Below are 14873 nucleotides of genomic sequence, written 5' to 3'. Positions count from 1 at the left end.
TTACTGATCCGCTGTACTCATACATTTTTTAATAATTTACCAACTATCGTTTGAAAATGAAATTGTTGCCTTAAAAGTGCATATTGGTATATAACAGCTCCTTAGAACTGTGAATTATAGCAAAGGTCTCACCCGCGAAACGCGCCAGCGGAGCACCATGGGTAAGAAAATGAAGTAATCTACCCATCCGAGAAAATTTGGTAATCACGTGACCGTACACCGACCGCCCGCCAGAGAGATCCTCTGTCCGCACCAGGCATACCAATTTAAAATAACTCAATCAACAGGTATGGCAAGTCAAATGCAACTCGAGGTTATTTGGGCGGGAAATCGCATAGCCACCGACGTCTTGTAAAGCAGAGACAACAAAAGAGTCAATAAAGACGAAAACGGAAAGCGAAAATTGTTTCTGTATCTGTGTTGTCTAAATTATTAAGCTTAGATAAATTGTCATGTCCACAGATTTGGAATATAGAGCGAGAGAAAGACAGAAAAAGAGAAAGTGGGCTGCAGGCCAGCGAAGCTCAACGAGGGAGACATCTATTTGTTAGAAGAACAAGATGAAAATTTTGTAGCGGCGGTGACAAAATGAGAAATGCTAGCGGCCACCAATGCAAGGTGAAAATGAGCGGCAGTGAAAAAAAGTGAACATTTCCTTCATAAAACGTGTAACTAAGAAGTTTCTGGAAGTTTCACGTTGAAGTCGTGCAGAAACAACGATAAAGAAAAGTAAGAAAAAAGTGTGCTGCACGTGTAAAGTTGCTTTTGCGTAAATTAGACCTATAGTTGTTTTTCACCGTTTTCCGGCAGTGCATGCCTTCGCCGCTTAGAATTACACGATTTTACAGGGACCGCGGAGACTATTTTAAAGTGGTAGGGCTAAAAAATCTTGCCAATACAAAGAAACATTAAGTTCAGTGTTTCGCCATTTATCTTGCATTTGAGTAGACTACGAGCAGTCTCTCTTTTCTCTTGGTCCGTCGAGCAAAACTCCCGAGACACGCTCACAGGCGCGTGCAATCCCCTTACCGCCTTGAAATCTGAAGAAAAGAGAGACTGCTCGCAGTGTAGCATTTGCGCGCCATCTTATTTACAGCCTCAACAAATATAACATAAACATCGTCACGTGTTATAGTATCCAGTATAGCCAATATGTTGAATAAATCTTCCTAAAATTGCTACTTTGAAGTTGTCAGCAGTGCAGAAATTTCTCTGGCGGTCCTCATTGCTGGAAACAAACTGCGACGTCAGCCATAGAGACGCTGTCTGTTCTCAACATTAACCATTCAACGTTACTACTAGGTTGTTTAAATCTCTCATCACCCATCCTGGATCGACGCCACGTCTTTAGACGCCGTACGTACGGATGAGAATGAACCCTTGCCAGCAGCGCTGGTAATAGGATTTACAGCAAGCAGCTTACAGATAGTTTGGACTTCCTGAATTAGCTTGTTTTCTGGTTCTGGAAACTTTAACACCGCCAACAGGATTTCGTCAAAACATGATATCTTCTCCTTCTTCCATAGTACTTAGTTGCCTAGGTAGCGCCCCTGTGATAGAGTACGCTTGAATATCTAAGCTCTTGCGTGACGCGGCATCTACATGACGGCCAAGAGAGCTGTGATGTAGGTTAAAAAAACGACATATTACAGGAAATTTTGCTACCTAAACAGTTCGTGTATTAGAAAAGTATTACTTTAATGTTTATGAGTTTTTCGAAGAATAAATTCACGCTCTTGTAGCAAAACTCGGTAACAGATGTTTCTGTTGGTTTCCGTCCGCCATGTTGGAGCTCATCCAGGTGAGCACCAGCATGGCGTCTCCATACAAATCTCTATAAGTTTGGGTAAAACATTTCTTCGGATATCTCGTATACGAAATATTCATCTGACCTGAATCGTGGCCAGGGTCTTTGTATATGTGCCTCCTTTCATTTCCCAGATTCCGGACGTTATCTATTGAATGGTTTTGATTTTTATTTTGATCTATTTTGAATGGGGTGACACTGCAAACTAGCAATAATTCCATGGAAATTTTTTCCATATCAGCTGGAGTCCTATGAAATAGATCCCAGCAATAAAAGTGGTAGGGCTATAGCCCTACCAGCCCCTCCCCCTCCGCGGCCCCTGTAATTTATATTTTATTTGAACAAACTATAAATATTATCGAGAGCTTCGCTTTTAGCCCTGGCTAAATCTATACATTACGTTAGGAGTCCGGAACGTTTTTGATAACAAGCTTGACGGGAGGTTTAAATTTACCTCAAAGGAAATTTGACAACAGAGGTAGTGAGTGATAAGGAAAAATTCTGCCTTACCACTGTCTTTTCCTAGATAATGTCTGGATAACGTCTAGATAACGTCTAAAATAACCAGGATAGACTTAAAATACTGTTGAGAAAGATTCTTTTAATTTTTTTAGGTCAGAAATTATAACAACTCAAAGAGTAGCCATAATTACAGGATATCGTCAGTGAATAATGTTGACTTCAGATTGTATACCTCTTCCCGAAACCACCCAATAAATCAGGATCTGTAAAGAAAAGCACCAAGTGATGAATTTTAGGCTACTCTCAGACGAGAACGGATGAAACATTTGACCAGACACTTCGTTCTCAGGGAGCCATTAAATATTTTCGCTCTGTTCACACGGAACTGACTAAACAGGTTGAATTCTAACTTTCTTCTGTCAAGTGGTGTTACCGTCTATTCATGCACCGAGCGCTACTTAAGCAAATCCAAAATGGCGTCTCTCGCATCTACGCAACCACGCCTTTGCCGTACAAAAATTTAGACGGTCGTGCATATTGGTCGTGCATGGTGTTCACACTGCGCCGATCAAATTTTTTTACCGTATTGCGGGCTAATATTTTGACTTCGTTTCTGGCTTTCAAATTTTTGAACGGCAAGGTGTCTAAATTTTCGTTCTGTTAGCACGGTTCCGTGTGAACAGGACACCCAAATGCACGAATTTTTAACTGGCCGGTTCTGTGCACCAGAACGTAGCCTCAGCTTCATTATGTTTTCAAGAGGCGCTTCCGACATCCAGTATCAGTAAAATCTTAAATTTATGTTATCTCAAATAACCTTAACCTGGACTACGGCCTCTATCTACTCTGACTTGCAATTGCTTGCAGTCTCATTTGCTGGAATAACTTATGATTGGAGCAACTGGCGTGATGAAATTCTTAGTAGTCTATTAAACATGTTTTAGTGGTATAGCCTGCAAACACTGCAAGGTAGTGGCGAGGAGCGAGGCGAGACAGGGCAAAGAGGTTTCTGAACTATTATTACTGTTTATTAAAAAGATAAAAGAGGTATATTCACTGCTTGTCTTGTCTTCAGCAAAGTGCGGCTAGAGAGGGGTGTCACTTAAATAATGACTCCAAAACGTAGAGTGACTTTCATCATAATTTGTAACAAAACCTTGCACAATATAATGTCGAAGAGGTTCTCCCAGTTCATGATTATCTGCTTACTTTAAAAGACAAACGAAAAAACAAAAAAACAGATTGTCACTTTATTGGTGCGTTATAATAATAAGACAATGTTCTTAGACAGTTGTTGGATGGCGGACGTTTTTGTGATATCCGGAATAATCAAAGTCGAGGTAAGTGTTATCGGCCTCGCCCAACGATCTTGATTATTCCGGGATATCACAATGCAAAAACTGAATCTAGCAACTGTTTTTGTTACTAGATATTGTTTTGAAGAAAAAAAAAATAATGAAAGGCAAACACCTGACCGTCGCACAGAACACAGATTGACATTGCTTTTGGAAATCATGCATTGAGCCCGCAACCTGGCCCGGGTTGTTCAAACGCTGGATAGCGCGCGCTGTACACCTGATAAATCCCTGTTTAGTTTGATGAGTAGTACGAAAACCAATTGCGCTATCCACTGGATAGAGATTATATCCAGTGGATGGCGTTATCCACCGTTTGAACAACTGGGGCCAGCAGATTAGCCAGTGATCAGACAGTAAACTGTTAATGGCAATCTGTAGGTAGCGCTGATTTCCAAAACTAAACTGTAGTCTCGTAGCCAATGAGAAGACATATAGTAAGGACAATTATTTTTAATTTCATAGTTGGTTATTCTGTTCACGAACTAAACAGCTAACGAATATCGGTCGATTTCCTCACCTATTTCCCAGCAAAAATAGTCCACCTTGACTACATCTGCTTCTTGGATCTCTGGCAGAGTACCGGTAACCGCACATTGAGCACCGCTATCAGAGCTCGCAGTGCGAGAACTCTTACACTGAGCCACTGCAACGCTCTTTGCAGCATTTACGTTATCCCAGCCTCCTTCAGAGTTCCGTTTACTGACATTCTCGATGGTAAACCATTTTCCGGGAAACCTGCACTTCAACAACACCGGGAGTTTACCCGCAGCTGAAAATTTAGAGGCAAGGCTCTTGTAAATATCATTGAAACTAACTTTTTCGTTGAAAAAAAAAAAATAGAAAAAAAAAATAAAGTGTGGAATTAATTTTTTTTTCAATTTATTAACCCGGTACCTGGAGTAAACTAAACTGCCTTTTACTCTACCAAACGTAGTTACGTTCTTTTCTATGCATCATGTAACTTCGTACGTTAAAACACTTAGGCAACAAAACGGGCACCAAAACGCGTCTAAGAAATAAACAGCTAATAAAGAGAATATCATCTTGGAAAAAATTGGAGGCAAAATTTTGGCTTGAGTTGGCATGTATCTCACTTGATAAGCCTAACATATGCGAGTTGCACGTCGGCCCCAGAAAAAATGATGTCGTATGATATTATATCTTTGAGTGGCTTGAATTAGGCGGGAAGAAACACAAGAAGACCTTGAAAATATGGCAGTAGAATATAGCGAAGCATAAGATAATAAATTTATTACTTACAATGACAATGAGGATCTTTATGCGTAAAGAGGCAGCGAGTACGAAGGGCACCTGAATTGAAGAGATTCGTATAGGTACAGTGAAACCTCGAGATAACGAAGGGCCGAGGGACTGGCATAATTTATTCGCTATACCGAGGTTTCGTTATATCGAGGTTCTTTTACAAATATTTTACTATTACTGGGGTTCAAAAAAAAGTTCGTTCATACCGAGGACTTCGTTCCATAGAGGTTCGTTATATCGAGGTTCCACTGTAGGGCTACATATTGAATTTTACAGTCAACAGAACCATGGATTAATACAAGCACTTAGAGTAAACGGACACAGCCGATGAGTTAAGTTAGCACGAGTATCACGCCTTGAATATAAACGTAAAACAAATAAATCATAGAAATGCACAAATTATTCATGGAAAGTCTCATCTGAGACTATCCAAATTGATCCTTAATTGACAGTTTTTTTAAGGATGAAAGGATTTAGCTATGCTAACAATATCGTATTAACTACCAGCTATATGTATAATCATTTAATTAATAAAGTTTGCATGCATTTAGCCATATTGCTAGGTTGTAGAGACCTACATTTAACCTGCTCATTAGCTTGGGTGGTTATTTTAAGAAGCAGCAGTTAACTGCGCTGTCAGAATATTGTGATAACAAGGAGTCTTCAATGATAGCAGCTAGGTCATTGATACTAACACAAGCGCCATTTCCGATTTCTTAGGCACGAAGCAAACCACTCAAAGAAACATTTTACTTGTCGTGTAATATTAATTTTGCCGAATTGCAAGTTGCAAAGTGTTATTGTTCGTATTACCACCTGTGCGCTCAACTTGTGACGCAACAAATTTTCGTCTTCGAAGTTGTGGCAAAATGTTGCACAAAGTACACCCGAGTTCTGCTTTTTGCAACAAATTTTCAATTTTGTCACTCTCGTCACAAACTGCCATGCGTCACACCGTGTGATTGGTCGATTCACCCGTACAAAAAGCGCAGGAAAGACGTTGAGTTCGCACGCCCACCTCGGGCAGGTCTCTTTACGTTGTGGGACCTTTCAGGATTTCGGGCGCCAATACCTGGTAAAGGACACGACTTTTTTCTGAGAAATTGATAAAGGCGAAATGTGGATCGAGAACTGGCATGGAGTGAATCAAAGGGTTATAGATACCTTAGAGTAACAGTAAGGTTTTCAGTCGTAAATAAATCTAAGGCAGGGCGAATAAAGGTTTGGCGATGAAACGAGCACTCCGGTCTTCAAGTGATGTGTGATGCGGAGTAGGACTGGCACGAACAATGCTCTTATAATAGTTCCGGTGTGTTGAAAGGACAGCGAAATGTTCCTTTTTACAAACAGGAAACCCTGTTTTTTTTTTTTCTGTAATTTCAGGATATAGTGTGGAGCACGCAAAGTTCATTTATGACAATATTGTGTGGGACCCTGCTTTTTTTTAAGCATAGTTTCATATGTTTGAAGCATAGTTTCATATGTTTATGTCTGTTCCCATGTAAGTCAAACGTGGTAGTCCTAAAGTGCCTAACTTTGAGTTCAATTTTTCAATGTTGAACGCTACCTTCTGCCACTAAATATGGCCTAATCGTTTAGTTTCGCCGTATCGTTTGCAAAAGCTCCAAATTACTCTACCGTAACTCTTACATATGTTAGAGGGGGGATAAATTTTACACAACATAATGAAAAATTAGCTACTTTTCGAATCTAGTTTTTTTCCCCCGCGGGAATTAGATTGGTTTCGCTGGTGTCGCTCTAGATGCCACATGTTTTCACCATTTGAACGCCATACGCTCTTCTCACATATGGTAATATGCCCGTCTAACCTCGTTTACGGGTAAAAATTCTTTTGAAATTCAAATACGAAAACGTCGTCTGATTAGCATTTCAAAGGACTTTTTACTCAAAAACGAGGTTAGACGGGCATATTACCATACGTGAGAAGAGCGTATTGGATTGATAGACTGGCTGGTTGCAAGATCTAGCCTCGATCTCATGTTTTTGTCGACTGGGAAATGCATCGTATATATTTTGTATTAAAGAACAAAAAGTCCACAGGAACAAACCGTTGAGTAGTCCCGGATCTCACAGTTGTAGACCTGGATCAGTAAAATAACAACTTGTATATAAAATATAAAACGGCAGACTGATCCTGACGGCAAGGCGATGAACAAGTAAACAAATTTAAGAATAAAACAAAAGGTACACGTATTTCAAAAAACCTTCTTCGGGGGCTAAAACAAAAATGAAAATAAAACTGAAAGGTCGTTACAAATAAGGATTTGGAAATATAAATATAAAACAATAGATGGTGATTGGTGTGGGTGACTAGGTACAATGTAGTATTGTATATCAACGAGCTTCGTCATGTCTATAATTATTCCTATAGAGGAGAAAATGTTTTCTCTTTGCGTATTAAGAGAGCCTCCCTAGCCTTTCTTACTGCGTCACGGTTGCTGCGTATGAATTCAAGTGGAATGAGACGGCGAACTTCGTTGATTGAACGTCCAGACTGATTGAAATGTAAGGAGACAGGAGTTGGATCACTGGTGGTTTAAGATAGACGGGCGGTGTTCTCATCGTTCATTAAGTTGGCCTTTACTCTCTCCTGATCTGATGTATACTGTAATTTGCATGTGTTTCATTAAATCAAATAAATAAGATTTTTGGATTTGCAGGATAAGTTGTCAATTGAATAATTTTTCTTTGTTCCGAGTTGTTAGTGTCAAAAATTAAGTATAAGTATTCTATAGTAAGAAATTTAAGTTGCATTAAAAAATCTTGACATCCATTAAGTCGCTACAATAAACTCCACTAATCGAGAAATTCAGCAGTTTTGATTAAATTGGACTGAGATAAATTAAATTTTACGTGAAGGTGCAAGGTTCGGGCAAACAGTCTAAATCGACACGAGAGGTACTTTACATATTTCCTAATTTAGGTTTTCTAAATGTATAGGATTTGATACCCATTAGACAAGTTCAAAATTCAAAGTTTTGTCCACGTGTACACTGTTTACTGAGTCAGTCACGAATCGAGTGAAGAGGATGCATAAGCTTAGCTCGATACAATAAACAGGGTAATCTTTAGAATTTGTTTGAATTTTTTTCTTCCATGCGTGCCGTTTAAGATGATTTTCAAGAGTGAAATCTTTAAAAACATGTTCGTGTTACTGTCAGCTTCCTGCTATACTTTATAAGTGTCATTGCGTTTTGTAGTTTTGTAAAGAAAGTCAGATTTGTTTAATGTTAAAAGTAAACAGTCTACTATTTCAATCAGCTTTGTACAAACGAATAAGTAAAATGAAGCACTTTACATACGAAAGGAAAACGTAACAGAGGGTTTGGGCACCAAAACCCTTCTTTCTCGCTTTTATAGCCAAAATAGTTTGACAACAGCAATGAGGGAGATACCTTGTTTCAACACACAATTACCGATCAGAAGAAGAATAGACGAAGCCAGTACGTAATAATTTTCACCAAATCTTTTCTAAATTTATCGAATAAAAAGAAAATTTGCACTTCCATTGAAAGTCATCAAAATGGGACAAATACGCTAGCGTCGTTGGGTAATGGCATGAATAACGTAGTTTTATTTCCTGGCTGGAATAAGCACTGCTACTTACTCACCTGTTTTATGGGAAAATATCAGTAGTCCCAAACCAATTGATGAGAGAAAGAACAGCAATGACCTTCCTTGCGATAACATCTTAGCTTCAGACGAAAATTCAATTTATGCACTCTGCTAATTTGCGAGAAATACTGATTGGAAAGCTTCAGCGGCCAAATTATTTATGCGGCTTTGAAGACGTGTGATTGGCTAGCAGCTATAATGGAGCGGTTCCTTAACAGGATAACTTTAAAAAAAAAAATGGCGACAAGCATTCAAAGATACAGCAGTTCCAAGGAGGAAATTTCCAACTCTGACTGCTCTGCCTCGAATTATATAAAACAATCTGACATCAGAACAGGAGAATACACTTGCACATGAAAATCAAACAAAGAAATAAAAAGGATCTTGGTCTGAGAGGATTTTCGTCTCACAACGTTCTGTTTACACAAAAAGCTGACCGATTTAGGATCTGCTCAAACAACGGTGAGTATACAATTGTTCTATAATATCTTTAAAAAAGACTCTGAGGGAGAAATTGTCAGTAGGAAGATCTTCACTTTTCCGGTTTGCCTCACTGTTAAGATTTTTCTCAGTGTGTCAAAGTAACGTTTTGTAGTAGTGTGATTTTTAAGGAAAACAAATGACATTGTTCATTTAAAAGTTACCTTCCTAAGATGCGTTCAACAATGATTTTATATACTTAAAACAAAAGGTAAACGAAAAGGCAAAAATGGCTGTTATTTTGAGTTTACTTGGCTGACGCTACCTATGTTGAAACGAAGGCAGAAGACGATGGGTTTAAGAGCTGAATTCATTCAAGCCACGTTCCAGCTGCGCCCAGCCCCCCCCCCCCCCCCCCCCGGGGCTGGCTGACCCTCGGGCATTAACATTTTTTTTGCCTTGGTTGGCAAATTCCCGGGGTTGGGGACTCTTGAGCTGTCAAATCCCCCGGGGTGGGGACGAAAAAAGAGGGCTAATCCCCCGCCCTCCGTCAACACTGCAACATTTTTCATTGATCGCACAGTCGAATAATGCCCTTTTAATCATTCTAAAGTGCGATTTTTCGTTTCAATTAACGTCTTGCTTCCTTATAGTGCTAGGATTCTGATGAAGACTTCACGCCGCGACTGCATGCACCAGTTTAGGGTTTTAGTATTGATATAAAATTATTGACATTAAAATTAATAGGGCGCTGTAACGTTATATGTTATGAATAGTTTTATAAATTAATGTGAAAGGATGTTCTTCAAATAATAACAACAGAAATTTGATTCAATAACCAGAACACGTTGATTCACATCGATAGCTCCGATTTCGCCATGTAATTCTGGCTTGATAAGCAATGAAGAAATGTGTGCATAAAATCGAGAACATGCCTTTACAACCTCTTCAATTTATTCCTTTCCTTGACAGGTGAGCCAATCTGCTTTTTTTCCAGTAAAACCTTCCGTGTAGTTATATTCTGATAGGAAACTGCGTGCCCGGTCAAAAGCTCACTAATGGCCCCGGGGTTGGCAAATGCCCGGCCCCCGGGCAGTGCAAAATTTGCAAATGCCCTACCCCCGGGACTGACAAGGCGGGCAAATGCCCCGCAGTAGCCCGGAAGAGGGGGGGGGCTGGGTGCAGCTGGAATTGACTGATGCATTGAGTAAACAATTCGTCTTCCAGAGAAGTGCCATGTCCTCTAGTGTCTTTGTGCAGTCTTAACATGCAGTCTTTTCTTATATCTTCATCCAGGTAGATGTCCGACTGATTAGGTTGAAAACGTTTGGATAGACTACAGATAACCGTTAAGGATAATGGCCATCAGATATAAATTCATAAATTCTTACTTGGCCTTTAAAACGTTTATCGGGCTCTCAAGTCTGTCATGGTACTTAGGTCTTTCGTATTTAATCAGGTTTAACCTAATATCCGGTTAAGACCTTAAGCCACGTACTGACAGAGTTCACAACGTATATTGACGAACAAATGCTGTAGCTCTCGTTTCAGTGATTAACAAATGTTGAACGGAACAGTGTGTCATGCCATTATTTTATTTAATGAATGTTGAAATTTCCCATTCAACGAGTTAAACGTTAATAAAAATTGTTCAAGAAACGAAGTTGGGCTCTATTCAGTCTATTACGTTCAACAAGTTGTAACTCGGGTTGAACAACAGCATTGATCGCCCTTTGTTTAGCATCAAAAGTTGAACGATCTCAAACCTGGCTTGTGGACAACTCAAAAGACCACAATATGAACTGGGGGCGGCCTCCAAAAAATTTGGTCTAAAACTAGTGGGGGTCCGGGCCCCCCGGCCCCTCCCCTGGATCCGCCACTGCCGACAATAAGAATAACTATAGGAATATTTCCGCCCTGCCGATAATCTCTAACCCTCTTGAAAGACACGTTGTATTATCCTCCCTAGAACACCTGATTAACAACGGCCCTCTATACAGCAAGCAGTCCGCGTATCGTCTGGGCCACTCTTGTGAAACAGCCTTGTTAAGCCTCACACACAACTGGCTAAAAGCTATGGATAACAGTAAGCGTGTTGGGTCAGTATTTTTAGATCTAAGCAAAGCCTTTGACCTGATGGTATCTTGTTATCTGAGATCGCTAAATACCACGTCAGCCAACCAACCTTGAGATGGTTTAGGTCTTACTTATGAGATCGAACTCAGACCTGCGCCATCTCCAGGGTGTCCAGCGCCATGGATTCTCACAAAAATAGGAAAATAGGAAACTCAGGATTGAGAAAACAGGAAAAATAGGAAACTTTGTATTAAAAAATAGGAGAAAAATAGGAAAATCAATATTACCTTCGTCGACAAAGATAGCCTCCCTGCACCCCATCAAGGTTATAATAAAGGCTACGAGTCCTCAGCTTCTACATTCGCAGCATTTAGATCAACTTTCGCGAGTGATCAGTATTTAAACGTTTAGCTTATTGGCTCAGATAAGCTGTAACCAGAATGATACGCTTGATTACAGGTCAAGCGTGGTTCTATAATCAAAGGTTATCATATGCAAATTCCCTTCAAGTTAGGTGGCGGCAAATCTTGAAATTTTTTTTAAATAGAAATTTCTTACGATTGCGTTATTGAAGGATATCGAAGTAAGAATAAAACGTCCTATGGAAAGCTTTCCTTCCATTAATCAGTAATCGGTGGCAGAATGAGAATATGCTTGTTTGAATCAAAAGACCGCATAGTTTTACATGTAACTACGGAACCAGGCTTTCCACGGTGTACAGAAAATGACACTGATCTAGCTATTTGGTATCAGATTGTAAGTGTGTCATAGTAAAGTTCTAAGAAGATCATAACACTCTGCGTAGCTATGACTGCAAGACCGGTTTCGCAATCAAAATTTTAGATCTGCTTAGTTAACTCGATGAGATAAGCGCTGGTCTGCTGAGTGGGAGGCCGTAGGTTCAAATCCCGGCTGGACCAACACTCAGGGTCTTAAATTAACTGAGGAGAAAGTGCTGCCTTTGTAATAACATCTGCTACATCTACATCTGATAATAACATATCTACAATTTACAATTTACAATCCTTCGTCAGTTGCTTAGGAATAGTTGTTAACAAGGGCCCCGGGGGTGGTACTTTAGGAATTTCTGGGTGGGGATGTGCCGCTGGGACCCTGGAACCCTTAACCTATAACAGAGCTAGTTCAGCTGAATTTTGCTACCCTATACTAGAGTAAACTCCCCAAATCCCCCTATCTTAGAGTAGCTAATTCCCTTGTCTAGATAAAATCTTCAACCAACTGATCATTTTCCTGAAAAATGATACCCTATTCTAGACCCAAACACTCTGATTTATATACCCTATCCTAGAGTAAACTGCCTGAAAACCATACCCTTCACAGCGGCACATACCTATATAGCCCATATATGGCAGTGCCCCCCCGCCCCCCGGGACAAGGGCTCACCAAGAGAGCTACTGCCGTAAACTAAACTTGAGTCTGTTCTTTTCATGTAGCATCCAGAATCCAGCTAGTGATTGGTTTTTTAAACAAGAAGCTGATTGGATGATTTATCTGAACTGTTAGGTGAGAGGACATGATACTGTTTTCCGTTTCAAAGATGAACATAAAAGCGAGCAACATAAAATATAACATGTACAGATACTGAAATGCAGTTTCAGTGGGCTATGCACAATATTATTCAATAGTCATGAGAACTACATTGTATAACACTACATACAATACATGTAGGTGCACTAGAAAATAGTACAAAAAGTAACCACATAACAAATTTGTTAACAGAACTCAAAAAGGCAATAGAGGTCATGAAAAGAACAAATGTAACTATTAGTTTTGCTAATATTAGGACATTAAAGTCAACATACTGTGGGGGTGTGTTCGAGCAACTCGCTCGCTACACGACGAGGTACCAGGAATCTGATTTACATCTTGCTTTTATTCTTCTTAATCTTCTTACAACTTCTGCTTACTCTACTACTACTCTACTTCTCCTACATCTCTATTAACTAGTTCAAGTATAGTAGCGGTTTTAATAGCCAAAGCTGGACGTGTTTGGGTTAGCTGACCGCAAGAGTTTCTATTGTATTTCTTATCGCTAACACTGCAACAGGTTTGCTATTGTCAGGGAATAGACTAGCCTACGCACAGCCGCAACTGATAAGTACCAAATAACGAAGGTCAGTTCTAACACCACAAACACGACCACCTGTAACATTCCTAATATGGCAATAAGTAAATTCGCGAGCTAAGCATAACTTCAAGTACAAGTAAAAACAAAAGATCAAAACAGGAAAGCAGTACGTGGACAAAAACAAGACTTAATGAAACAAAAACCAAACTCAAAAGTTAAGATAGATCCGTCTTAAAAATTACTTTCAAAATACTTCACAACAATACTACTTGCTTTATGATAAATCTCACTCCGATCTAAAACAAATACAACTATAATTCCATATTCAATTTTGTTAACAAATTTTGGCTTCACAAGCTAAAAAATAGGAAAAATAGGAGGTTTTAGTTAAAAAATAGGAGAAAATAGGAATAGGCTCACAAAATAGGAAAAAATAGGAACTGGACACCCTGCATCTCTGGAGTATTATCTGACCTACTCACGTTGACACAAGGCGTCCCAAAAAGATCGATTTTAAGTCCCGTATCATTCTCACTTTACATTAATGACCTGCCCTTGTGTCTACCAGCTTCTGACTTTGATAAAACACTATGGACTTCCGATCACTCCATCGATAATATTCAGCACAATTTGCAAGACAGTCTTGACTAAACAATGCCAGCAGATGGTTCACGTCAAACCAAATGGTCCCAGTAACGCAAAGAAGACAGAACAACTCCTCATTGTCACACAACAGATACTGCAACATGTGAATCAGCCAATCTTGGATCTTTACTCGACTGGCAACCGTGTAGAAGAAGCAGTCACCTTACCTGGCATAGCCATATCGAATACTTAATTGGAAAACTGAGCTCAAGAATTTATTTACTTAAAAGAGCCAAAGGCTACCTCAGTCTCCACTGCAGAAAATTGTCATACAATGCATTCGTGAAGCCTATCTTTGAATACTGTTTCTCGGTTTGGGGTAATGCCCCAAACGACCAGCTGTTGATAATACTTAGAGTTCAAAAACGCTGGAGTAGATTAATACTAGCTGCCAGGCTATTAGATAATTCCGCACAAATGTTTCAGAAACTACAGTGGCTACCGATTGACTACATAATACGCATAAAGAAAGTATGTATGCATGATAATCAAAATTGTGAACAAGGAATGTCCAGATTATTTCAAAAGTTGTAGAACTTATATAAAAAATATACTCATAGCTATAAACCTCGATTATCTTCTAATAACGTCTAGACGACAAGCTAGTAAAAACATGACAAATGAAAGTAACTTTAAGAAACATTTGCCTGAGAGATTCTTAAACGTTAATGCAAGTCGCAAACATTTTAGTATTACAAGGACATTTTAAGGTACCTTTTTCTTCTCGATTGTACTCTACTAATTGATTTTTTACCCGTTAACGTCTTTTTATGATATCTTTTACATTTTAGAATTATTTGTAGATTGGGCCCACAATGTAAACTACAGTCGACTCCAGGTAATTCGAATCCTCGCTAAATCGAACCTCGCGCTAACTGGAAATAAAATCGATTTCCCCTGGATTTCCTTCATACATTTACTGTTATTCTCGGTTTTCACTCACGTGAGAAAGCAGAAATAAAAATTGAAACCTTTGAATACAGAAAGTCTAGAATCTGGGAAATGAAAGAAGATAAATATACAAAAAGTATTGCCAAGAATCAGGTCTATGCAATAGTTCATATGCGAGATATTCGGAAAAACGTTTTTCCCAAATTTATAAAGCTTTGTGTTTGTG

The 14873-nt window shown here is 39.3% G+C and overlaps 1 protein-coding gene across 1 annotated transcript; it reads right to left on the bottom strand.

Moving 5' to 3' along the window:
- Positions 1-2388: 2388 nt before the first annotated feature.
- Positions 2389-8649, bottom strand: LOC140921703 (uncharacterized). The gene is made up of 4 exons (XM_073371715.1): positions 8523-8649; positions 4888-4938; positions 4145-4396; positions 2389-2532 (listed from the first exon to the last, which is right to left on the bottom strand). Exons 1-4 carry the CDS (start codon positions 8599-8601, stop codon positions 2489-2491), a joined length of 426 nt encoding a protein of 141 aa, XP_073227816.1. The 5' UTR covers positions 8602-8649; the 3' UTR covers positions 2389-2488.
- Between the last annotated feature and the right edge of the window lie 6224 nt (positions 8650-14873).

Source organism: Porites lutea, chromosome 12 (genome assembly GCF_958299795.1).
Source record: "Porites lutea chromosome 12, jaPorLute2.1, whole genome shotgun sequence".
Lineage (NCBI taxonomy): Eukaryota > Metazoa > Cnidaria > Anthozoa > Scleractinia > Poritidae > Porites > Porites lutea.
Note: the sequence above shows the minus strand (reverse complement) of the source record. Positions and strands in the feature narration are given on the sequence as shown.

Coding starts and splice junctions, on each gene's coding strand:
- LOC140921703 (XM_073371715.1), bottom strand. CDS start 8,601: ATGTTATCGCAAGGAAGGTCATTGCTGTTCTTTCTCTCATCAATTGGT. Junction 4,939..8,522: donor GATATTTTCCCATAAAACAG/GTGAGTAAGTAG, acceptor TCTTCAATTCAG/GTGCCCTTCGTACTCGCTGC. Junction 2,533..4,144: donor CTATTTTTGCTGGGAAATAG/GTGAGGAAATCG, acceptor TTTTCTTTACAG/ATCCTGATTTATTGGGTGGT.